The sequence below is a fragment of the Lagopus leucura genome, unplaced genomic scaffold, assembly GCF_019238085.1.
Source record: "Lagopus leucura isolate 7727_CA_CO unplaced genomic scaffold, USGS_WTPT01 Super-Scaffold_100012, whole genome shotgun sequence".
Lineage (NCBI taxonomy): Eukaryota > Metazoa > Chordata > Aves > Galliformes > Phasianidae > Lagopus > Lagopus leucura.
The window spans coordinates 10,511,114-10,537,426 of NW_024962267.1; the positions used below are offsets into that span (position 1 = coordinate 10,511,114).

At 39.6% G+C, this 26,313-nt stretch overlaps 3 protein-coding genes across 8 annotated transcripts in view; 2 read left to right on the forward strand and 1 right to left on the reverse strand.

Annotated features, from left to right (window-relative positions):
* Positions 1-155: 155 nt before the first annotated feature.
* On the forward strand, positions 156-13,214 carry TMEM237 (transmembrane protein 237). 2 transcript variants are annotated; one of them, XM_042874890.1, is made up of 13 exons: positions 156-193; positions 1,602-1,633; positions 2,598-2,608; positions 3,128-3,184; positions 4,560-4,673; positions 4,937-5,051; positions 5,757-5,917; positions 6,514-6,637; positions 7,663-7,854; positions 8,666-8,739; positions 9,062-9,155; positions 10,036-10,157; positions 11,116-13,214. In XM_042874890.1, exons 1-13 carry the CDS (start codon positions 164-166, stop codon positions 11,181-11,183), a joined length of 1,194 nt encoding a protein of 397 aa, XP_042730824.1. In that variant the 5' UTR covers positions 156-163; the 3' UTR covers positions 11,184-13,214. The 2 variants fall into 2 exon arrangements, with proteins under 2 accessions (XP_042730824.1, XP_042730825.1); XM_042874891.1 differs by lacking the exon at positions 156-193 and adding an exon at positions 1,168-1,200.
* A 3,290-nt stretch (positions 13,215-16,504) lies between these two features.
* STRADB (STE20 related adaptor beta) lies at positions 16,505-26,273 on the reverse strand. Of its 5 annotated transcripts, none has more exons than XM_042874329.1 (13): positions 26,191-26,273; positions 25,311-25,410; positions 24,184-24,240; positions 23,777-23,857; positions 23,279-23,378; positions 22,042-22,163; positions 21,489-21,567; positions 20,800-20,923; positions 20,175-20,346; positions 19,689-19,793; positions 19,221-19,450; positions 18,577-18,619; positions 16,505-18,124 (listed from the first exon to the last, which is right to left on the reverse strand). In XM_042874329.1, exons 3-13 carry the CDS (start codon positions 24,193-24,195, stop codon positions 17,972-17,974), a joined length of 1,221 nt encoding a protein of 406 aa, XP_042730263.1. In that variant the 5' UTR covers positions 24,196-24,240; positions 25,311-25,410; positions 26,191-26,273; the 3' UTR covers positions 16,505-17,971. The 5 variants fall into 5 exon arrangements, with proteins under 5 accessions (XP_042730263.1, XP_042730259.1, XP_042730260.1 ...); XM_042874325.1 differs by having other exon boundaries at positions 21,489-21,597; XM_042874326.1 differs by lacking the exon at positions 26,191-26,273 and adding an exon at positions 26,072-26,172 and having other exon boundaries at positions 21,489-21,597.
* TRAK2 (trafficking kinesin protein 2) overlaps positions 23,808-26,313 on the forward strand; it is a 33,054-nt gene continuing 30,548 nt past the window's right edge. The window contains exons 1-2 of the mRNA XM_042874322.1: positions 23,808-23,874; positions 25,704-25,816. The gene's annotated coding sequence lies outside the window, so the exon portion shown is untranslated. The remainder of the gene's footprint in view (positions 23,875-25,703; positions 25,817-26,313) is intronic.

Consider the following 26,313-nt stretch of genomic DNA (forward strand, 5'->3'; position numbering starts at 1 on the left):
CGCCCCCCCCCCCCCCCCCCCCCCCCGGCCTGAGAATCCGTGCGGGCAGCTCCGCTCTGCGGCCGGCCGTGCAGCCGAGGATCGCGCCCGTAGCGGCGGGGCGGGGCGGAAGCGAGCGGCGGCTCCTCCCTGCGGGGCCCGGGACGGCGGCGGCGGGCGCGGCATGGCGGAGCCGCGGGCGGGCCCCGAGCGGGTGAGGGCGCGGCGGGGCTCCCCAGAAAAGGGTGGCGGGGGGCCGGGCCTTCAGCCTTCTCCGGCCTCGGCCGTGGTGCGGGCGTTGGCGGCGGTTCGGTGCGGCCGGGGAGGGCCTGCCCTGGCGGAGGGAGCGGGGCCGGGGCTGAGAGCCCACGTTGCGTTCGCGTTTCCATCCCCGTGCGTTCGCAGGATAACGAGTATGATGAGCTCGAGGCCCGTAAAGAGTTCGCCAGCGTTATGTGTTGAGTTTGAAGAACCGACGCCCGCTGGGGCAGCTCGGTCACCGCGCTGGCAGGGCAAACGCGTTGCTGGTGCCGCGTTACCGGAGCCGCACCTCTCGCTCTGCTTCCCTGAACAGACCCCCGGCCGCGGGTGTATTTCCTCCTCGGAGAGTTCCTAGGCGCGTTCCCGTGGCCCTGCGGCTGCTCACGGGACGGTAATGGTGCCGGGAGTGCGCGGTGTGCGGGGCTGGTGGCTCCGAACGGCCCCTTCTCCTGCAGCCGGCACTGCGCTCTGGGTCTGCGGCGTGCTCCTACGGGCCCTGGGGAGCTGCAACTAAGGGCTGCGGATCTTGGACCTGTCCTAAATAATTAACGATAGATTCCTCCCCAACGTAGGAATCAATGAAAGCAATGAGTCCTGAGCTAAACTTAGGTTGATTTTTTTTCTCCCTTCCTCACTCAGGGTGTTTCATCTGTCAGGTGAAAATCCCCGAATAGTGCTCACCTGAACTTCTAACGGCGCATGGAGCGATGCGGTTTTGGGGCGGGTGCTCTTTAGGACGAGCTTTGCTGCCAGAGCAAACTACCATTGATTCCAGCAGGAGTAGCACTGGGCCCTGGCCCAGGGGCAGGGAGGTTCATAGCCAGCTAATCCGGGCTGCCAGAAGCTTATTTTTAGTTCAGAATTAGCGGGGGTTCAGCATGAGCGACGTCAGGAGTGGAGAACTGTTCACAGTGCCTCTTCCAGGGAACTGCTTCCAGTGATATGGGGAAAAAACAAGTGGTGAGTTGGGGACCCTTGAGCCTTACTGGTCAAGCAGCCTTTTGTGTTGCTGGTATCGACTGAATTCTTGGAACATGGGAAATGTTTCATGCTGTACTACTTAAATATAATTATGTAATGCAAAATCAGCAAGTGAATTGCTTGCCTGCATCTGGATGGGAATCATCCAGTGCAAGAATTGCATTTCAGATTGGTAATGGGAGATACTTGTTTCTTACTTTTTATGTATTTGGTTATGTGTGAGATGTTTAGAATCTGGTTTCAGAAGCATAGGTGGCAAAACATATAGTGTGAGTTCTTACTGCCTCTGGAAGCAGCTGTCCTCTGTGGAGTGGTTTAACAGACCTCGGGATGGTTTTGCACTGGGAGAAGCTGACTTCTGTCTCTCTGTTATGTTTCAGTGCCCCCCACGTGCCCTCCCTCCAGTGCCAAGGTAAGATCAGTTCATTCTACAGGATTGATTGTGTTTTTACCGCTGTGTTTTTGAAAGAAATGAAATGAAGAAAAATCGGTTTGATAAGTACCTGCATAGTTACAGTAGCTTTTAAAACATCACTTTTCTTGCTACTTTGTTATTCTAGAATCCCTTACAAAAGGTATAAAGCACATGATGTTTTTAGAGGCTGAGAAAGCTTACCTCATTTTTAATATTCAGGTAGATTAAACCTTTTAAAGTCTTGGACAAAGAGCAGCATGAGTTTTATTAGCATTTATTTCAGTCTTGCTGATGTTTCTCTTTTCACTGTCTTCTCCCTTAACTCTTTGTTGCTGTTGTTTTTTCCACATTCTTTGACATATTTAAATTGCAAATCCTTCAGGACAGGGATTTTTCAAATCAAGCTAGATATTATCAAATGGAGACATAGGTGTTTATCAGTTTGATGTAATATAGGGAGAAATTTGGGCTTTTTTTCCCCCAGCATTTTAATGATCAATGTGGAAGGAAAAGCAACTCTACAGATTTTTATGGCGTATGGATATGTCAGAATTCCTTCAAAGTACCTTAGAGAAAATGTGGTGTTCGTGGTTGGCAACATATAAAGATAGTGTGTTTTTAGTAAGGTATATATTCTAATGTTTCGTAACTTCTGTTAGTTTGTTATATGTCAGGCAAGTTTTAATTAGCCAGGTGATTATAGCTTTTAATCTGATCTACAGCTGGCCAATCAAGAAACTGCACAGTCACTAGCAAAGTGTTGAGTCTGGTTGATTGCTTTGTACACTTAACCCTTTTGTGTACAGTTGCCAATAAAAAGACATAGGAATGAAATAAGGGAATTAATCAAATAAAAAAGTAGAGAGAATGTCACTGTTGTGAGTTGATTAAAAACTAACTCTCTTCTTACCTTTGTTCTTTTTGTGCTGCTCTTCAACGCCTTTTCTCATTAAATGTGAAGTGGAAACCAGGGTGAGTTATTCTGTCATCAAAGAGAATCATAAACATGGATAGTTCCTTTTGGTGTCGCTTCATCCTCTCTTGAAGGATTGGTCCTTACAGTTTTCCTAAATGTAGGCTGATAATTGTTTAAGTTGCATGGGTACTAGGGCTGCTACTGTGAGAACTATCTGGTATTTTCCTCTGTTCTTTTTACCAATTGGTAGTTCCATAATAAATCAGGGTAACTGGAATGTTGTCACTATGATCTAAAGAAGCAGTTTATTCTTCAGAGCGTCATTTGGTTTTTTGCTTAACATGCGTTAGCCTTTGTTGCACATGAGACAGGTTTGTTGTCTTGCTTTCCTGTTTTCAACTGCACTTTTCCTGCTTGTGCAAATCAGTTAATTGTCACCTTATCTTTAAAAGCTGAAGGATGTCTTCGTTTGTAAAAAGGACTCTATTTCTTAATTTGGAACGGTATGGTTGTTAAAAAAGACAAATGGAGATTTTTCCATGCTGTGCACATTGACTTATGTTTCTGTTCTGCAGATGACATTCCACTCAGTCGTCCCAAAAAAAGAAAGCCCAAAGGAAAGACTCCTTTAGGTAAGGTCCCACCTGTATTTGTAATCCTGAGTGATACCTACACTGTAGCCAAGCTCCTGACAAATACGTTTTTTTCAGTCTTGTACTCTGTTTTGGAATAATATTCTTCTCAGTTTCTTTATTAAAATTGATTTTGTGTCAAGTGCTTTCCCCAGCACACACCACCACCAGAATACAGTCTGTATGTTTAGAGCAAGTCTGTAGTGCTACCTTAAAGTAACTTCTGTCTTCTCTTTTTCCCTGGATCCATTCCCAGTACTGGTAATAGAGCAAATTTTAATATTAAACTGCAAAAAATGCTTTAATGTTTATTCCTGCTATTTTTTTCCTTTCTCAATTTTGTTAATACTTAATTAAATAGTCACTTCCATCTGTAAGCTGCTTGCAATGTTGAGTGTGTTAAGTGCTTGAATTTTTGAATGAACTAAGATACAACTAGTTTAACAAATTGGCTCAACTTAAATCCTTGGCCCAATAAAGTCACAAGTTAACCGTTCCACTGTCACCTGAGAGTTAAGAGCATGAAGCATGGCTGACACCAGAGCTTTGCATTTTTACGAGAAGTGCATCTGCTGAATAAACATCCTTTTAAGAAAAATTACAAGTCTGATCTGCTTTGATAAAGAATCGATGTTGATAGAATCTACTGGATTTCTGTAAGTCAGCTGATTTGGGACTGATGGTTTGATGAGTAAATCTCCCTTGTTTGATTAAAAGAGTGCAAAATATCAGGCTCTAAAAGCACTCTAAAAAGGTTTGTCCTCCTGTATGAAAAGATGCCACTTGATGCTAGAATGTTTGATGAGATTTCATGTTTACCTGCCATGAAAAGCTGGTTCCTCCAAGGCTTAGCCATTTTTCTCTCAGATTGGAGTAAGCTTTCTTCAGAATTGTTTTTTTTTCTGCTCCTCCTGGATTCTTGTGCTGTTTGTTCAGCAATTAATTTAAATTTCCCTTTGTTATTACACCGTTTTGCCTTAACACATTTATCTGTCAGTCTGAATCAACTTGTTACTGTTAATTTTTCTGTCCCTTGCATCACTGTCTCTGCACATAGAAAGGAAAAATACAGAGCTATTGTTCCTTGCTGTAGTAGATTCCATTCTGTCAGTCCTCTGTTGTACACCCGAATGGGAATCCTGCCATTTCCTCCCAGATGTGAAATTGTTATGATGAAACAAAGACTGTATGTTTTCATCTTGTATATTCTTATTACCGTATTTGTTTCCCATCTCTTATGTATTCTAGCCATTATGTTTTCACCTCAGCTGGGCAAATACAGATACTCTACACTGTGTAACAGGTAGCAGCATTTTCTTGCCTTTTTCTCAGCAGCTTTGTTTGAAGTTGCTGGAGGTTTTTTTCTGGTTTTTAGATGACATTGTCCAAGCGACTGTTCGTCGGCAGTCTGAAAGCAGTGAGCCCCTAACTCCTGAACCTCAGGATGTCCCTCCTCAGCGGAAACGCAAGAAGAAGAAAGTACCTCCTGGTACGTGAATAACGGTAGGCTGCAAAAAAGGCTGAATAAAACCTGATGACAAAAATATGACTGGCCAGTTTGTGTTTTGGTTTAAAGTGTTAAAAGGGCACTCGATTTGAAACAAGTGGAATTAATCTCTGGGTGAATGATAGCTTAGAGTTGCCATTTCTGCCATGTTTGTGTAGTAACTATTTCTGTATTTAAGTGAATGTGTCTCTAATCCCATAAAAGCTATACAATTTTCATGTGGCTTGTTTTTTTCAAATCTCCAGATTCTGAGACCTCCTTTACCCAGCAGAACATTGCATCCTTATTTCAGAATGGAAATGGCGTGGATGTTCCTGAAGCTGAAGAACCAGTGGTCCGCAAACAGAGAAAAAGAACCAAGTGAGATGAATAGCTCATAATTCGGAATATCTGTGGCAGTAAAAGTAACTGAATAACATTTTAGTGTCACTTTACAAAGACACAGGATCTTGGAAGTTCACAATACCATTTACGTTGCTTAGCAAATTGTATGCATGCAGTCCTGTCCAGGGCTAAGATCTCGCTTTCTTCACATGTTTGTTTTGTGTGTATCTGGATGCATTTCAGTTCAGAGTATGGTAGCATGAGCCTACTGTTTCAGTACATAAAAAATTAAAACGCATAACTGCTTTCTTTCATTTTTCCTGTATTTTTCTTAATTTTCTGAGAAACAGCTGCTTTCTTATCCTCCTGAATGGCCTTTTCTCCAAGAGCTATGCCTTTACAACATTCTACTTGCCTTTCCAACTACAAGCATCCATTCTCTTGGCCTTGTATTCAATTAGTACGTTTTTTTTCTGGTTGTTAATCTCTTGCTGTGTACTTTTCCCAATTTAGTGTTTTGACACAAGAAGGTATCTAAATTGAAAGAAAGGCCCCCAAATCAAGGCTTAGTGTTAGTGCTTTAGTGAGAATAATAGCTTTAAGTTTATGTGGGGGTAATATACTGGTCAGTAGCTTAATCTGTTTGTATCAGTGAGGTTAGGAATGGTAAAAGTTCATTGAAATCTTCAAGTTTTAAATTTTTCTTCTTCTTCTGCCCCATTGTATGACTTGTGATAATAGGAAGGCTCGGCCAGTAGAAACACACTGTTCCAATGAGCTGGAGGTAGAGGAGGATGACATCATTGAAGATGAACACAGAAGGAGCCCAGATCAGCAGCCTGTGTTTGCTGCTCCCAGTGGAATTAGCCAGCCTGTCAGCAAGGTGTTTGTAGAAAAAAATCGTAAGTGCATTGTGTGATTTTTTTTTTTTTTTGAACTTAAGTTCTTGCATGAACACCTAATTGTATTTAAAATCCAAATATTTTGCTATTGGGCAGAATTTTAAAAGGGAGTTTGCCAGCAAAAAAAAATACTTGAGAAGAAATGTACGTTGTAATCCTTCAGCAGTGAATGCTAGTGTTGCAGTGTTACTGATTTGTTGGATTTTTTAGTTCTGTGGTTCTGTGGGTGAAAAAAAACCCTGGTAGTACAGAACTGAGCTCACTTGACCTAATACTGTCACAACAGGTTAAGAAGTATTTACTATATTGCAAAAAATCATGCATGTGGAAGGTTATTTTTTTGTTGTTGCTGTTTTTTTTTAGTACAGAACACTGAGTACTTACCCAGTTGTGCTGTAGATTCATAAATCCTGGTGTGTCAGGGTGCACCACACTGACAGAGGCATCATAATATGAATGGAAGCTGGCAGGGAAGAAAAGGGGGCACAAGAGAGAAGAAATTTGATGGAAATTTTGATAGGAAGTTCAAGCATTAATGTCAAAATATTGAGTGAAGTTAATGGCTCTCTCTGAAATAAATTTTCTCATCCTTTTAGGGCGCTTTCAAGCAGCCGACCGTGCAGAATTGATTAAAACCACTGAAAATATCAACGTGCTTTTGGATGTGAAGTCGTCTTGGACCACCAGAGATGTTGCCCTCTCAGTGCACCGAAGTTTCAGGTGATGGATTAATGTTTTGATGTAAAGAAACTGAAATCATTGTGGGAATTTTTTTTTTTCTTTTCTTTCTTATCTTTAAGACTTCAGCGTCTCTTCTCTATCGCTGAATGTATCTTTACTTCATGTGGATACTTGTAATAGGTGGTGGTTGGGTATGCAGGTGGCATAAGTGCTCCAGCTTTTTTCTGTTGATGGTAATATCTATTTCTACTCAAGACATCCATTTGAAATGCAACCTCTAAAAAGAACAGAAAGCTGAAGCTAATTAAGGAAGCTGTATTGTTAAGATTCAGAAGAAAGATGAATAGAAAGAGATATGTATGATAACAGAAATACTAGGGACCTACAGAAAAAAAAAAAACAAAATGAGATTTACCTGTCAGCTGTGATATGAGCAGAGTTAAAATGTCTGAACTCTTTCCAGTAAAAAAGGAGGAGTGAAGTTGGACTGGGCATAAATTGCAGAAAATAAATACACAGAAGTAAAAAATGATATATATTTTTTTCCATCTGTGGTTGTATGGTGTTTCAGAATGGGAAGGTGACAACTTTTTCATGTCTCTGTATTTTACCTGGAAACCCATGCTTGATCCTAGCTTTTTGTTAGCAAGGAAGGCAATTACAGATTGAAGAAATTCTGAAAAGACTGACTTTCTCTCAGGGGTGGATTAAAGAGTCTTGCATAGATTAAAGGGGCAGTGGTCTTGGGGAGCTACAGATAAAATGGGGAAACAGACAGAGTGAAAGTATTTGATTCCAGTAGCATTAGTAAAGGGATGTAGCAACAGGATCAGACAGAACACCTGCACTTTCCTGGTTGTGTGCTCACGCTCTTGTGCAGTCTGTCGGGGGAGGAAGCAGAAGTCTTATTGCTTAGGATTTTTGAAACTAGATCAGAATAAAGCACTTGAAAACAATCTATCACAGCAGCAGGATTGAAGGGGTGAATTTGTAGGCCTTTTCATCTGTAGTTTAATGCCTAATTAAAGGCATTAAACTTCTCAAATATTCTGTTATCCTTTCAGGGTAATCGGACTCTTTACCCATGGCTTTCTTGCTGGCTATGCTGTATGGAACATCGTTGTTATCTACATTTTGGCAGGAAATCAGCTTACCACGGTTTCTAACCTGCTCCAGCAGTATAAGATGCTAGCCTACCCTGCTCAAAGTTTGTTCTACTTGTTGCTGTCTATCAGCACGGTCTCAGCCTTTGATAGGTAAATTGTTGATGATTTAATGATACTCTTGGTGAATGATTTTGCACATAGCTGATGTATAGTTAAAAGGTGTACTTGTATATTCAGGCTTTTGTTACTCATTTCTGTCCATTACCTGCTGCCTTGTTTCAGTGTATGAGTGCTGTCTGTGTAATCAGGAAGTAAACCAAATGGGAGAGCTGTGGTGGAGGGGAGTAGAGAGCAGCTGTTTCTGTTAGGTTACTTTTCATGTGAATTCCTTATTCAGTTAAGTTTGCAACATAACTATATAAACAGTTTACCTGGCTCACCTGATGCTTCTGCATTATGTCTCCAAGAGTGGTTTCACTGAAGTTTATTTTAATGATGCATTGTTTCCTTGGCAGCATGGTAAGACAGGGAAGGAGTCTATTTCGTGGAAGGAATTGTGTCTTTTTTTCAATAAGTGGTGTCAGGAAGGAATCTTGAGTTTATTCTTAATTACTCCTGTACCAGTGTGAGCTTTGTAAGTAGTTTTATTAACATTAATTCTGTTGGTGGTGCAGACACTGAAATGAATGGGAAGGACTGGGGGGAGCAGATCGCTCCCCACTCTCCCTGACTGCAGTGTGAAAGCTACAAAACTTATGGAACATCATCCTTAATTTCAAACTTTCTGGAGCTTGGCATATTGAGGATCGTTGCTTGTGTGTGCAGCATAGTGGCTTATTAAGGCACTATAACACAGACAGGAAAAGGTATCTTGAAAAAAGCAAAAGCAACAGAACACTGTTAGAAGAACAATATTATTATCTTACTGAGCTGTGTTAATGACTCCTGTTTTTCCAATCAGGATTGATTTGGCAAAAGCATCAGTTGCACTGAGGGGTTTTCTTACCCTAGACCCAGCGGCATTGGCTTCATTCTGTAAGTATCCTGAAGTGAATAGGATGAGGAAAAATAGATGATTTTTCAAAAAATAAAGTAAATGGAAAAAATCCTGCGTTCTGTTTTCAGTGGATTTTTCTTCCACGGTTATTGTCTACCTTAAAATAAGTGACTTGGGGAGCAGTTGAAAATAGCATTCAAGGATTATGGATGCTTCGCGCATTTTTAAAGTATTCGCAGTAGTAGCATTAGTGACACTACTGCTAGGATAGTTGTTTCTCCTCCTATGAATGCATAGCACAAAAGATGAGAAAGCATTTTCTACTTGCTTTATACCTGACACTAATTTCATTTCTTCCAGTGTACTTCACTGCTCTTATCTTATCCTTAAGTCAGCAGATGACATGTGACAGAATTAACCTCTACACACCACCTTCAGAAAATGGCAGCATCTGGTAGGAAACCTAAGAAAGATCTTCTGTAAATTGTAACATCACTTACTTATGAATCTTAGTCAAACTGTTGGATTCAAAAGGTTATATAAGATGCATAAGAAAGTATTAACGAAGAATTCCATTACTGCATTTGCCTTGGAGTGTGCCTTGAACCTCTGAAACCTTCACTCAGAAATGAGAAGTCATATTTGGTCTCAGTCATGTTGGTCACAAATGCATTGTAACTTGAACATCTTGTTAGAACGATGCTGAGAGAACATGAAGGGTGACAGAAACTTTAAGTATCTCTTTTGCTGCGTGCAGTTAGCTATTTTTTTCCTTTTTTAGAGCTTTTATAAGTGTTTATTGAAAAATCTGGATTCTAGTAACAAGACCTCAACTTGCTGCTATTAATGACAGTATAAAACGTATCAGCCAACTTAAATCCTAACCTTTTACCTAAACCCCCATCTTATCTGGCCTCTGTCTACAAGTTCTTGCACTGGTTTCCAGGCAGATTTCAATGACTTGCTGCTCATTTGCCTGCTGCCCTACAAAGAAGTGATGAAAATAAGATCTGCTGATGACTTCATATGATATCTCTCCTCATAGTGAAGTTTGACAGTGCGTTTTGGTTTTTGTTTTCTATTTCTTAGCCAGGGAAAGGAATGTACTGCTGAAATCTGCAAGTGAATGTTCTCTGTGAGATAAGTTGCTGTCTTTGGTGTACAATCTCTTTACCAGATCTTCGTAAAGCCAGACCATTAGGATGATAGTGATATTATTACATCTGACTTAGCAAGCTTTTTATTTGTATTTTATGATATTCTGCTGACGTTATTATTGTAATATGTGCATACTGGTGTGGAACCTGACTAATTGGTTGATGTGCTTTTCCCAGGACTGCAGGTACGGAGGAAGAAATTCTTCAGCCATGGATTGTGGTGAATCTGGTAGTATCTATTCTAGTTGGGGCAAGTTGGATCTTCTTGTCTTACCGACCGGAGCTAGACCACAGTGAAGGTAGGAAATGTTAATTGGCAAAAACTTATTTGTTCAGACTTTTATCTACTATGGTCTGCACTGGGTGCTCGAGTTTAGTACTGAGAAATGTTATGACTGAGGAACAGATTTGTGTTTGGGAGACCAAAGAAGGTTGGTTAAATATGCTTCTTTGAATTAATCTAGTATGTTAATTTACAGCTTTCTGTATTTCAGCTGCTGCCAGTTATCCTAATTGATTCTAGTAATTCAATTAGTTTAAAAAACAAACAAACAAACAACTGGTTGGCAGCTTTTACAATTATTGGAAGTAAAACTTACAGTAGATGTCTAAATTGTAATTAGAAGTCATTTTTGAAGTAATAAAAGACTTATTTAAGGAAGACAGAGGTGTGATCTAGCTCAGGTTTTGATGAGATTATATGTATTTACAGATGTCAACTAGGATTAGGTAACGTGCTTCAGTAATTTCAGTACAAAAATTCTGTTAGGATTTATCCCAAGTAGTAAGGAAGTATTAATAGAATGGCAAAACAAAAAGAAGTGTGTGGTTTCAAAACTTGAGTGGATAAAATTACAGTGCTGCACGTTCAGATTGTGTAATTTTGCCACATTGACGAGTTGTTGGCAAACAGTAAATGATCAGGTCTCTAAATGGAAATCTTCAGTCTTGGTTCTGACACTTTCAAAACTGGAGCAATTTATCAGTCTACTTTCAGATACACATTTAAATGTCCAGGCTGAAGCCTACTTCCTATGATCAGTTGCTAATGTCAGTACTAGTTGTGTTAATGTGGGAGGACAAATGCAGTTTTCTAAAGACAGTGGTGGGTCTTCCCATTACTGAATTGCTGATACAAGGGCTACAAAGAAAAGCAGGAGGCTTGGGGAAATTCCATAGAACTTTTCTGGAATAATGTAATAATATTCAGGTGAAACTTTCTTCAGTAAAACCAGTATTGTTTTCTCTTTTTTTCAGAACTGATGTTTCATACTGAAATTGAGGAATTTCCTCAGGGAGTCATCATACCCAGAGTCCAGCCATAGAGTGGAACGTGCACCTTGTAGCTATAACTGATGGCTCAAAGCTTTCTGTATTTTAACCATGTATTATAACTTTCATAAAGAAAAAAAAAAAAAGTATTTTTATATTGTATATATTTCATGGATCTTTTATGTATGCTAATTTTTAATTATTCAAATGTGACTGAAATCTTTTATATATCTTCTTTTTATTTTGTAATCTATATTATCTCCAGTACGTAAAGTCAAGGTACTTCTGTAAACATTGCTACCTAGACAGGCAGAGGAAATGGGTGAGTTCTGAAGATCTGCTATTCATTGCTTTTTTGACAGCAGTGCTATATTGTCATCATCAATCTGTGTTTCGTTACTGACGCTGCTAGCAGTTGAGGTATATCTTTTTTCTAAGATATTCCATAGAGATGAGAGATGAAAACAAATCTTAGGAAGAAAGCAGTTTAAGTGAATAAATGCAGATGTCTTGCAGGATAAAACTATCTCCTTAGCAGACGTAGGCAAAGCTAGTCTGAAATAGATTTCTCATGCAAGTATTACACAAGACTAGATTTGAATTTTATTTAATATGTATTGAGTTTTGCATTATTTTATTTAATGTGTCTGAGGGTGGTTTTAAAAGCTGTACAGTGTCGAAATTCCCTGGAGGCTACTGTGTTTTATAAAAGTAGTGGTGAGTTTAGCTAGATGAATGAGTGGAAGGGAGATGTGAAAGAGCCAGTAAGTTTCTACACTGTTGCCTAAGTTGCTTTAAAACAAGAATGGGAACATGAATAACTAGGACAGCTTCTGCTCTGTCAAGAACTTGAGTTCTAGTGTGCTTATTTAGCAAATTTAAGTAATTATGTAATTCTAGAGAGGGGAGAAAAAAGAAAGTTCTACTGGAATTGAAACATTTTCTGTAACTGCTGGCTCTATTTTAGGGCATTCACTTGTTTGTGGGAAGGAACTGCTTAACCTTTTTTCAATTATTGTGAAGTGTATGTATTCTTGTAATACTGTGGAGCTCGATTACAGCTGGTGCTGCATTGTACATTATAACAAAGAGATTCAGGATGCTGCTCCCCATCAGTGTTACTTCGGAGGTCCTTGTGATTTGCTGTAGGAGATGAGAGATGAGGTCACTACTTAGTGTTCCCACATAGGTTTCTACACAGTAATTTCCTTGCAAAGTGGGAAATGCACATCACAGATTCTTCAAGCATCGTGTGTTTGGTTTACAGAATTGCTGAGCTCCTGAAGATGAGATTAGTAATGGATTCTATTTGCTATTTCGTGCTTCTGTTATCTTGGCATATATATAAAAAGTATAACTTCTCTCATAAGGTATGGAGCTCTGACACAACAGTGTGAAGGCATCCAATCAGTATAGAGAAACATGAGGAACGTCACTGCTTGATTTCATTTCTGAAATTATTCCTAGGAATTGGCCTTCTAAGTATCCCACAAACAAAGCAATGCTAGCCAGGAGCCAGATTTTGCTCTCATTGTGAGATGGTTGAGCAGTGATTTTTTGACTTAATTAATGGCATCAGTAGTTCAAGCCAGACTTGCCTTCCTAGTTTGTACCTTTTTTGGAGGACCTGAGTATAACCTAGATGAATGAAAGAGGTTTGAGGTTTGCCATTTAAAATCACAGTTAGATAAACAATTTCATGGCTTATTACCTCTTTTACAAGGTAGTTTTCATTCTGTTGAGCCTCACAGTGGAATTTAGCTGCTTTTTATGTGTGTGTGCACTTAGTTACTTGGAAAACTTTAGAACATCTTAAAGTTTACAGAATAGATGTTTAATTGCAGAACGTGCAGTATATGTAGAAGCCTTAATTGAAATGCCTTTGTGCATTTCCATTACCATTGTTTTCAATGCGGTATTTTGTGTTGAAAAAATTGCAGAGAAGTTGGTGCCAATTTTTTGTTTTTAAGTATCTGAAACAAGTGAGGAAGTGGTCAGAATGAGTATCAGCTTGTACTACTTTGTACTGTTTCCAAAAGCTTACTTTGTTTAAAATAAATCAGTCTAAGTTGTTTCTTTCTCAACGCTAACGTTCTGTTACTGTATACAAGCTGATTCTGTGATGAAGTGCTGCTCGGCGTCTTTGCAGCAAAGCTCCGTGGGATGCTCGACGGGACGAAACGCGGAGCCGCGGCCCGCCGCCAACACGCCTTCCCGCCAACAGGAGGCGCCCTGCGCGCGCCTAACGGCCGGTGCAACTGCACGGCCGCCATTTTGGGCTCTGCCTAAAGGAGGCGGTGCGGCCACTTCAGTACCGCCTTTCCTTGCTCCTCCGGGCAATCGGCGCTGGAGTCTCACGAAGGGGCCGAGCCAAAGAAGCGTGTAGGCTTCTGAGGTACAGGCGGTGCTACGGAAGGGGAGGAGCCGGGGAGACGAGCGGGTTGGGCCCGGGTGGGTTTGGCTTAGAGGCGTGTCTGCAAGTGGTTGCAGAAAATGGAGGGAGTTGTGGCGGTTTAGTGGCCTGAGGGACGCGCTTAAAAAGCTTATAAAAGTTCTCATTGCAAAGACTTTCAGAACGAAGTTGATGCAAGGAATGTGTTCATAAAATCTATCACTAGAGGCCAGAGCCAGACCACTGATGGATGTGGAGGCATTGGTGCCCAGGGCAGGGCAAGATCATCACCAGCAGAAACCAGCAATAAAGTACATTTCAGCCAGAACTGCTCATATACTCTTACAGCGAGAGTTTTGGAAACAATCTAAAGCCTCTTTTATATAATTTCCTCAAGACAATCTTAAAATCCAGCTAAATGATGTAATAACATGAAACTCTGCATTAAGCAATGGTATGCAAAACTTTAATGAAAAGTAAGCCAAATACAATTGCAGCTAATTTGTGTAATTTGCATTTTGCAGAAATTTGTGGGGCTTTTTGATAACTAGCATGTTTAAGTAACTGGTTTGCGGAGTAAGATCAGTTGCTTGCTTTTGGGAATCATGGTGGTTTCCATAGCAACCAGTTTAAATCTAATATTTATTCCTTCATCGAATCTTGAGTTTCTGGACAGATTTAATTATTTTGATTACCAAAAGTTATTCTGCTACATATTAGTAGACCTCTTTTTCAGTGCTTTCTTTTCTAAGTCGTTAAGTCTCTGCTGCACTGTTGCACCAACTAAATTGATTTTTGCAGTGTGGTTCATATTCCTGTTCTTTGGACATTAGTCTCACAGGATGTGTTGTGCAGGATCTCTGAATTATAGTATTTCTTCATCAGTCAGAGAAGACCATCATTGGGACAAGTCATTACAGCTAGCTTAGGTGTTTTAGTGGTTTATTAGACAACCTAATGTACTTTAGCAGAACTACTTGCTAGCATTAAAGACAGGGCACATAAGTCACCTACTTTTGGTACCTCCCTCTTGTCAGACACATTGAGAACAGTCTTTTTTAAACATTTTTCCATGATTTCGCAGGCTAAAAACTGCTTACATCACTTTTGAGTAGAAAAAGGGGGTAGGGAAAAGAGAGATGTAAGGTAAAACTAGGTAATTTTTTGGTAATGCTTGCTTTTGTTCATTGATATCAGTTGGAAGAAACAATCATTTCTCCAATGGATACTTATTGACGTACTTTATATAGAAAATCAAGTTTATTGTGAATAAATCACATTTTTATCCTATGTTCATCCATTCAGACATTCACAAGCTGCTGCATCTGTCATTAGTCCAAGACAGTAGTAAACATAATAACATGGTTATATTAAGGATGATATATAACAGAAGTTTTCTTTTGTGACAAGTTTTTAATTACATTACATAGTGTTAAATGCTAAATAAGAGAAAGATGGCAGCAAAAAAAAAAAAAAAAGAGGAAAAGAAAGAAAAAGAAAACCAACAACAAAAAAGCTAACCCAGACCACTTGTGATCTTCTATTTCTACAGATGTCAAAATTGCAGAAGCAATCCATCTATTAATTTCTGTTTCATAGGGCATGAGAACATTTTGTAAATGTATGAAAATTCTTACAATGTCTCCCATTGAGCTTACATGCGAGATTCTTTGAAAATTTTAAGTCTGACTTCAGCACTAGTTCATATGCTAATAACATGTAATTGGTATGAGTAAGGGTTAATACATGGATGTTCTGAGAAATTAGAGCTTTATTGTGCTTGGAAGCATGTCAGTTTGGAATAGGAAGTCCGTCAACCTGCATTTATCAATGCAGATCACTTATGTCAGATTTTGAAAATACAAATTGTATGCAAAAACTTCTTCACAGCACTGTATCTAATTTTCAGTGTATCTTGTTTTCAGTGCCATGCAGCCGTGACTAGTTCAACAGTATGATGGTTACACATTTGCTGTTGTATGGGAACTGCTGAATCACGGCCTGAACATCTGATTGATCACCTGAGGCGAGCCATGAGTCAGCCACAGGAGCACAGGTGAAGGCAATTCACCTGTGCTGCTGGAAGAGGTGAAGTCATGCTCCACCCCTCCTAGACCCATTTAAGAGCTGGCTACCAGAGGGGAAGGATCTCTTCTGGAGATCCACTCTGCTGGAGTTTTGTAAGTGAGCCCAGGATATGGGTAAGCTTTCAATCTGTTCTCTTTTTGTTATTATAATCTGCTTTGCCTAACTCTTGTTTATTTTGTAATTATAACCTTAATATTCATTGATTATACAACTGTGTTAACTGATGCATTAACGCATGTTTGTGTTAACACATTTTATGTTATTTCTTAGAAGAAAGTATCACAGTTAATGAGCAGAACTGCAAAAAATCTCTGTAAACTTAATCCAGAGACTGGAATATTTGTCTGTTTAAGTCAGTCTATGCTTTACTTCACTTTGCTATGAGTATTCAGGTTCATTGTTACAGAGAGTGTAGAGTGCTGTTATTTCAAGTGAAGCTTGCAAACCTAGCACTTCAGCTGCCTGAGATGTTTGGCATCAGGCTTTCTTGAAACAAACAAAAGTGAACTAATGTTCGTTTAGACATCTCCAATTTAAGTATGTGCAAAATATCCATTTTCACTTACTTGACTTGGGGCTTATGTGTACAATTACACAAAAATACTTGTAAGTGCTACATAGTTTATTTTAAAACAATCAAGATTTGCAGTGGTTAGGGATAAAGAACCCTGTGGGGTTTATGTGAGTCTAATGTCTTCTCTGAAGAGGCCACAAGCTAATATTGGTATGATTAACAAGAGTAACTTAGTGGTTTAACAACTATTTTCTTAACTGATGACTGACGTAAATCTGAAACATTTCTTGCAGTAACAAGAAGCTGTTAGTATGATTGAATTGGCTGTTAGTATGATTGAATTGTGGTGAAAACAGGAGTACAAGAATTATAGAAATATATGGAGGCAGACAGGGTAAGTTTATTGAGAGGCTCTTAAGCTCAGTTGTACCTATTATGTTCTGAACTATGAGTTCCCTTCACAGCATAACGAGTAGTGTCAAGTATTTTGTTAATATTTCAGTGTGATTGTTTAGAATTGTTTGTGCCTTCCAGTGCATTCAAGACTTTGAAGAGAAGCTGCTGGCAAAGCAGAAGCATTTGCAGGGCTGGTTACACATAGGCCCAGCTATGTCAGATTTGAGCACTTCACAGTGGAATTTCTGTGTGTTGAAAAACTGAAATGTATCCATTCACTATTTATACATTTTCACTATTGTTAGAACCTATGTCAGCAAGTAGTAATGGCTTGGGACACAGCTTTTTCTAAAACATGATGAGGTTGCAGTTTTAATTTAAAAAATATAAATAAATAATGCTGCTTTTGTTCAGCTTGAGTTGCTTGGTGTAGTGTGGGAGATGAGAAGTTAGTGATTTTTGTGGGCACAAGGGCAGTTTTTCCTCAGGGAAGAGACAATGAAACCTCTCAGATTCTTGTGAATTTGTGCTCTGAGTTGAATCATGGGAATCTGACTGCAGAAGATGTTTGCAAGCAGTAACACGGATGAAGCTTAATGTGTCTTGTAACTTCTTTTGAGAAAACAATATTAGGTCCAGATAATTCTTGGTACACAGTATAAACAAAAACACATACAGTGACTTCAGATCATTTAACAAGTCTTCAAAATTAACCTATATGTGTTATAACTTAAGACTTCCTTTACATTATCGGAGGTTCTCAAATTGCTAGTTAAGATGATGCAAGACTAAATGAAGATGCAAAAGCACAGATCTGTATTAAGGATGCAGAAAAATGCAACAGCGTTTTCAACTAGCTTCTTTGGTCAACATGCAGTATTGAAACTGCAGGAAAGTCTTGCTAGCTAATTCAGGGCAAACACTGACAGCATGTCAACTGGCCAACACACCTTCTGCGAGGCAGGAAAAAGAAACACGATTTGTATAAGAAATTCATTTCTGCAGTTTCAAATTTAGGCTTGAAAATGGACCATTACTCTTCACTAAGATAATTTAGGCAACAATGAAAGATAAATAGATTACTGAAGAAAAGCTGTAGACAAAAGACAAAGCCTGAATTCAGAAAGGCACTTGGACTGCAGTAATATGAGCTTAAAAAGTGCAGTAAAAAGTAAAGATACAGCAGGAACCCTCACATTAAGTATTTCAAAAGAGGAGAACAATTGAATTCTTATCTCCTACATGCAGTTTTGCTTGAGATCTGACAAAATGAGGCATACTGCACTTCCTGATGCAAACATATGATGAAGTTAATGGAATATGGCCACTTTAACTGCATTTTCAAGTGCACAGTGTCTAACCGTATTTTAACCATACAAACTAAAGCAGCAAGTAGAAATCACATTTTCCTTCTTTGAAGCACAAGAGAGGTATGATCGTTTGGTATCTACTTAGAATTCCCAGGCTGTATCATGTTGAGTTGCAGCAATACGTCCAGGTTCAGCCTCAGCTGCTGCCGAGGGCAGCGTCAAGAACTCTGATCTGTTGTTTTGAACAGGGGGTGGTAATAGGGACAGGAGCGAGTTCTGTGTTTGTTCTTTTACCTATGAAGAAGAAAAGTTAATCAAAAGAGGCCTGCAAAAAAATCTGTACGAACTCGTGCCTGACTTAATTAAAAACGCGTAAAAGTCGGAGAGCCAACTTCTTGCATGTTACAGTATTGAAAACAGGGTAAGAGGTTTATCTTTCCTCACTCTACAGAAAGTTGAATTAATCTTTTATGAATTAGCTATGGAATTCTTCTGCTTGAAATCCTGATTATTTACCAATTTTCTCATCAGTTAGGCTGACCTAAGTTATAGCAACATTATCAAAGGGAAAATAGATTATTCTAATGATGTGCCTTTTTACAAAAGTTGTCTGAAGCAGATGAGCTGTTACAGGATGGTTTTGCTTCCAGCTGACCTAAATATTTTGTAATTCACTCCAATATTTTAGGACTTATTTTGATTATTTTTGATAACTGTGTCATTTAATAAAAATTTAGTGAACTCACCTGTTTGAAGAACGTATGAGAAAGCAAACTGCTTGCTGATGGCCTGCATTGTAAAATGAACAATATGATTATATTTTGCAAAGTTAAATTAGTCGTCTTGGGAAAGGGCCTAGTCTGACAAAGCAGTTTAAGGTGTGTCGTTATTGATGCATGTGATCAAATGTGAATCATGAGAAAGGCAGCATAGGATTCCTATGTTCTGTGTCACAATTTGTAACGAGGGTGCTACTAAAGAGATGAGATTACTTTTAAAGATTTTATTTTTACTTTTCTGCTTAACAAGGGATTTTGTCTCAGTCAGAAGAGGTATCATACTGAAAACATATACTTAAGTTTGCCATTGTTTCTTGAACAAACTGCATGTTTAAAATTGATTTTACTTGTCTAACTGCAATACAAGACAGATTCATACTGTAAGAAAATCAGGCCTAAATGGAGTCGAACAAAACTTTAAAAGCATGATTCCTTTGTCAGATAACACAGTTTTTAAATAACAAGACCAAAGGTAAGTGTAGGGTTTTGTGTAGAAACTCTGGTCTGAAATTCTGATTGTAACAGTATTCAACTAATTGCTGTATCCTAAGCCCTACTAGACCTGGTCTAAGACTAAAATGACACAAAATTAGTTTTCACCAGAGCGTTACCTTTTCTCAGGGTCCTGTTGCAAGCAAAGTTCTACCAAGTTGTAGAATGCAGGGGAAAATGTTTTGGAAACAGGACTTTGTAGTCTTTCGCTCGTCATTGTGCGTGTCAGACTCTCACTAATTCCAGAATCAACGCCTGATTGGGAATTCTTCATTCTGGATTCCCCATGGGGGAAGGCATTTATATCCCAGGGATAGTATGTGGGACCTTTCAGCTTCTGCAGCAGCATCTAGTAGAAAGGAAGAGCAGTTCTACAAGTGCACCACCCACAGACCTATTCAGGCTATGCTGTGAGTCTATGAGAAAGGATTATTTACTCTAGCAAGAAACATGCATGTTTGAAATAACTAAAAGTGGCCACTATTTCATCAGTGAAAGCACTGCTTTATCTCAGTAATGCTTTATGTAAAAACAGAAAAAAAAATAATCTGTGTCCTTTGAAGTAGAAATGGAGGTTAGCATCATACCTGGGTGCGAGGCATATCTTGAAATGGAACATGTCCATTGGCTAATTCACATGCTGTTATTCCCACACTGTAGATGTCAGACTTCATATTATACCCACACAAATCCTGTGGGAGAAATAAAACTGTTCTGGACCACAGAAGCCATTGATGGGTGCAAACAGAAACACAAATACCAGTGTCAAGACACAATTCTAAAATTCTGTAATCTAATCGGGATTGAGGCAATTAACAACTTGAAACAGGCTTTTTTTTGTGATGTTGCACTGAAGACAGGGTCTGCTCTAGTTTTCAGGAAGAGAATCAGGCAGATTCAGTTGTAAGTACCACCTTGCCAACAGATGTAAAACCTGTTCTCTTTAGGAGAATCACAAACTTTTAAGTTGCAGTTCAACAGCTTCTATTGCACTTGTACAAGCAGATGTAAGATGGAAGTTGAGTACTTCATGTTAACTTGGAATAAGAAGAGTGAAGTGTATTTTAACTGACCTGTCTCAGTAGCTCAGGGCTCAGCCAAGGAAGTACAGATGTACTAAACTGAGGAAAGTCATACACCACCTTTGACTTTTGTCCATTGTTAACTAAACTGTAGAGGTTGTTTAAGCCAGAGAGAGAAACCAGTCCATCCCCTGAAATCAGAATGTGGCTAGCTTTAATATTCCTGTAACAAAAAGTGGTAAATTTTAGTTAGACAAATTACTCAAAGCACTATTAAAATAGAAATATGAAAATCTTTCATTAATTTATATTGGGGAGTTTACATGCAGTTTTGTTTAACAGATTATTTTCATAAGCTCACTTAGCATGAGCTGTCTTTTGAATACACCCTGAGAGATGGTTAGCAAGAAAAACTGACTGCCAGACATCAGAGAAGGGTCGTCTTTCCTTCCCTGCAAAGAGGGTAAAGTAAGGAAGGATTTATTTATCCTGCTGTATTATTCAAAAACAAACTAACAAAATGAAACAGCCTGTACTGTCTGCATCTGCCATAAGAAATATATGGAAAAAGGAAAGAAGATGACAGTTGAACCGAGTATGGGTTTTGTAGCGAAACTAAATTCCTAATCAAGTAGATCCTGTAATCTGATTCTTACCTATGGCACTGATGTCCTACCTGTGAATGTAGCCATTCTGGTGCATGTAATTTAATCCTCTGATTGCACCAAACAGGATGTTCCCTATCAAAGCTTCACTCATTCCTTCAGGAAAGTAAGTCTTCAGCAGGTGTCTAGCAGAACCTGGAAGCAGCGGGGAAAAAATACCCTAAACCTAACAAGCCACCTTGAAGTTGTTTCTATGCCTCTTTTGTGGTATGCATTTGCCAAGAGTGATATTCTCACCTTTATATTGACTATGGTACGTCAGGAACACTTAACGGATGCAACTGAAGCATCCATCAATCATGAGGATTGCACTCATGTCATGCTTGCAAACTGAAAGCCTATGCCAAACCTGCACTGAAACCAACAAGTTTTCTATTCTGTAAGATCAAATGCATCTCCCACTTATTACTCAGTACTTTGTGGGGGTTAGGACTAAGTGAAATTTAATGCAGTTCAAATGTCAATCTTTTCTGGGGAGGAAGGTGATATACAGAAGACTTATCTAAACAAGTGCTTTGGGAAAGTGTGTCTGTTAGGGTTTTTTTTTCTTCTCTCTTCCCCTCCCCCCCCCCCCTTTTTTTTTTCCTCCCCTTTCCTTCTTTATGAGGAGTTTCTTACAGAAAAAAACACTTCTCAACTGCATAGCCCAAATTTCATCAGTCCTTTTGCTTACTCCAAAATAGTAGTTAACAGTTCTTACCATAGGCCATGAATGGAGAAATGACCCAAAGCCAACTACCAGCTGTAAACACTGTCCAAAGTGTCATTATGTTGGGATGCTGGAAAAAGTGGGATAAAACCACCTCATTCTATGGAATTAAATGAAAATGGATGTATTAATCATAAAACAACTGTCTTACTAAAAGCATTAATTGTCAATAATCAGTAGAAAAAAAAACTGTTCAGTGTATTTATTCTAAATTGCATATGATGAGCATAGCTGCAATAGATATGCAAATAGCTTGGATGTGATTGCATTTTTCTGAAGTCTAGTTTGTTCACAGTCGTAAGTTTTGCTGTTAAATGCAGAGCACAAAATGTGTTTCAAAGGAAGAATTGTAAAGTTCCATGATAATTTCTAAACCATTTGTCAATGGTTTCTTCAGAAAGCAATCTTTCAAACTTGCACATGCCTTTTCTATTCCTTTGAAGAGAAAATTTGAATTCAACTGCCCAGTAAAAGCATGAAGGCTGCATTGGTTTACTAAACCTTTACATGTTCAAAAGTGGCTTCAGAAGTGCTGTTGCTTTACCTGTAAGGCTTTCAAATGCTCTTCTGAGCAGCTTTCTAGGTCTGTGATCCTTATGGCAACTTGTGTGCCTGTAGGGGTATGCCGTGCAAGGTAGACTGAAGTTAAGTTGTTGAATCTCCTTCCTGAAACCAAAAGTTGATACCTTAATATTAGAAAATGTAGTAAATCACCACATAATTTTCTTTGTAGTTAAAGAACTTTACAGTTCTGAATTGTAGTGGATAGCAGCATGATATTTTCTTTAAGCACACCAACATCTTAAGTAGTTGGGGCAAAATACATACACAAATTAGATCTTGATTCTGCTGTTTTTAGAATTTTTGAATGTCTTTAGAACAAAGAACATTTAAATATTTGTCAGCATCAGTAATGCATCTACATTAACAGCCCTTTAAACACAAGCATTAGAATAAGCAGGAGAGACGTGGACCTGTTAGAGAGCATCCAGAGGGGGGCCACAAAAATAGTCCAAGTGATGGAACACCTCCCCTACAAGAGGAGCAAGAGCTGCACTTCTGCCTGGAGAAGAGAATACTCCAGGGATACTCGATAGCAGCCTTTCAATATCTAAAGGGGGGCTACAAGAAGGAGGGGACAGACTCTTCAGCAGGTCTGTTGTGATGGAAAAGGGGAAATGGTTTCAAGCTTAAAAAGGGGAGATTTTGATTGAACATTAGAAGTTTTTTTTAAAGTAGGGGTGGTGAGGCAGTAGCACAGGTTGCCCAGAGAGGTGGTGGATGCTCCATCCTTGGAGGCATTCAAGGTCAGGCTGGATGGGGCTCTGAGCAACCTGGTGTAGGTGTCCCTGATCATTGCAGTGAATATGGACTAAGTGACCTTTAAAGGTCCTTTCCAAATCAAATAACTCTATGATTTTAAGCTTGCACAGTGGGATTCAGTGCAGTCATCATTAAGACAATCAAATCAACTAGCCAAATGACAAGCTATGATGTTACTTAGCGTTGTATTTATTGTTTGCATGCCACAGATTTTAGGCAATGGCATCCAAATGCACAAATACCAAAAGAAAAATTTGTTAATTTGTCTTATGTTTTAAAGCAAGTGCTAACTGAAACAAGACGATCTATATTTTTCTCAAGAATAAGGGCAGTAGAAACAAGAATAGTTTTAGTCAGCTGATAATACGTTTTCCAAACTTGATATTTATTGCGGTTAGCAATAGCTACAGAGAGAATGCATCTTCAAGAACAAGAATTATTTTAAGCTATTGTGTTACCTATTTCCACCTGGAGTTCATAATGAGAGACGTTGGAGGAACAAAATATTGTTTCATTCCCTCCTTTAGATGGGGGAATCCAGGCTAGCTCAGAATCAGCCTAATGGTGGAGAAAAACATAGTTCTCAGAAATACTATGTGCATTTATGTTTAAAATTAATGCGTAAATAACATCAACTGGAATGCTAAAATCAAGTACTGAAGTCGGAATATTCAAGCTGGTGCTTGAGATTTACTACACCGAGACTTGCACAAATAAGCTACTGGGTTTTTTGTTTTGTTTTTAAACTAGTAAAAGATTATGAGTAATACTTAGTCAATAGCAGTCATCTTCTGAAGTGGAAGCCCCAGAGTACTCCAGTTATTTTTCCTCTTAGTATTTTTATTAAGTGCTCGCTAATGAGATCACTCTTTTTTTCCACATGTGCAACTTCATACTGAACTTTGTCAGTTAAAGCTTTTTTATTATTATTAGTTGTTTTTTTTTTTTTTTCTTACCAGGGATTCATGGCTGCTGCTCTGAGATTGCTTTTCTGGTCTGATTGACTCAACTGGTGTACGTAGAATACAGGAACAGTCCTTGAGAAAAGAAACAAGTGAGTTATTAGTGGTCTGGCTGCAATTTATTAAACAAGGCAGTGGAAAAATAACAGAAGTAACCCAAATAAGCTGTAGTTCAGAAATTTTTCAGCTACAAGTCAGACATGCAAGAGGTTAAAAAACAGTATAGAGCATATGGTAGGCTGGGAACTAAACAGCCTGCATCAAAAGTTGATACAAGAAAGTTTCAATATCTCAGAACTGTGGAAATCCCCCTAAGCAAAACATTTCACCAGGCTGTTTAACTTAAGGTGTCGCTGGCTAACAAGGTTGCAACCATTGAGGGTTCCCAAATACAAACTTACCAAACAAGACATGGAACCACTTTAGATGAGGTGAAAAGTCATATACACCCATTGATCCTAGAACAATTAAAGTAGCAATGTCACATTGTGCATGAACCCACGATAAAAGTCTTTTCATAAATGAGGACACTGAGGGATTCCTCTCAGTTATGTCACACTAGAACTTCTACAGAGCTGGGAAGGCCTGCTTTTCTATTAAGCCTTTAAGCAGCCTATGGATGTCAAACTCCATAACCAACGATATGCCACGTATATTCCAACTTAAAGATTTCCTTTTTAATTCATGACTTTAGACATCTTATTACCATTTCTGAACAAACAATTTAACTGCAAGTCAACTGCATAAGTGCAGAAAATAAAACAGAAATAGATTTGTGTATCATTAGCAGTTCATAAGAAAGAGAAAAAAAAAAACAGCTTATTTTAAAGAAGCACAGCTGAACTAGCTCACAAACCCAGCCAGAAGCTATTGCACTTCACATTTCACAACTGAAAGAAGAAATACTATTGTAGGGAACTTGAATAAGAAAAATCAAATCACTGATCACAGAATCAGCACTCAAACTCCCTCACAGATCAGAATCACTACAAGTTTTCCAGCAGATTTTCCATCCAACACGCTGAAAGCTTACACGGAGAGGACAAAGAGAGATGGTTATGTGTAATAAGCACATTGCAGCTTCTAGCATACAGTGGGACTACCTCACTTACTTTAAGTACCTGATGATTCCCAGGGAAGTCTTCTACTGTGTTGAATCAATCCTGCTTGACAGCTGACATGAAGTCAATTGCTGGGGGTTGTTCCATGTTAACATGTAATTATTGCTTGAAAGTTAACTTCAAAAGGTGAACTACTACATCCAAACCCAATAATTTTATAAGTCAGGGACCTAAGCTTGATTATATCCTTCATGAATATTATGAATACTCTTTAATCTAGGCAACACTGAAAAGTGAACAAGCACCAACCAACCATCTCCTGCCAAATAACTAAGCCGCCAGTAGTCCTTACTATTCTTACTCTAAACAAAATGCTTGAAGATATGTGCGATTCCTTTTCAAATATGAAAAATGGAGAGATCCTTAGTAGGTATTTGGCTCTGTTAAGAGGTAATTGCTTGACTTACCCGCTTCACCAAAGAAGTCTGTGGTAGGGTAGGAAAAAAATGCAGATACCTCAAGACCAGTTGAATTGGCCAGTTCAGCGCTACAGTATCCTTGTTATACCTGGAAAAAGAAACCTTGTTTCATTATACAAATTTAGTTACTCTGTTGCTTGAGACAGTAAGCCACAAAAGGCAAGGCAAAGATGTCTTAGTAACTCGGGTATGCTAAGGTGAAATCCTCGGAGAACTTGTACAGAGCTGTGCAGGAGTATCATCAGGCAGCAGAGGTGTCCCTAATCCTCATTTGTTCTAATAATGTTGTTTCTTAATTTTTTTTTTTTAATTCCACTGTTTAATATGCCCATTTTCATTATGGCTTTGGGTCCCTAACCTAAGCCTTTTTTTCTACTGCAGGTTGTGACAGCGGCTCACAGCTGAGCTGACCATCATCACAGCTCAGCTGAAGCTTAGGATGTAAGTTCCATCTATTTCCAGAAAGACGTGAGTTGTGGAGGCCTAAAGCCCAGGTACCACCAATGTTACTGCTGTTCTGCTGACGGGGGGCTGCAGCTCTTACTTGTGGGTTTGAGTGGCTGAAGAGGTTGGAGTTGAGCGATCTCTGACAGATACCGACTCGAAGTCCTCGACAAAAGGAGCGGAACGCGAAAAGCGCTTCCAGCCTCCCTTAGCTCAGCTCCCTTCATCTCGCACCTTTCCCCCGCGGCGCCCAGCCGCCCCGCCTCCCTCAGCCCCGCGGCGGCCGGCACAGCGCTACCCCGCACCCCGCTCCCGGCCCGCCAGGCTCCCCGACTCCAATTCCAAAGGCGCGGCCGGCTCGGAGCCTCTCGGTCCCCAGTGCGGCTGGGAAGCCCCACGGACGTGAGGAAGCGCCCGCTCGTACCCGGCGCCGCAAGCCCGGAACCCTGCGGAGCTGCGAGGGTTGGCGGGGCCTCGGCAACGAGCGACCCGGTGTGCCGCGAGCCGGCCCCTGGCGGCGGGTGGCCCGGCCGCACCGCGAGGCGTG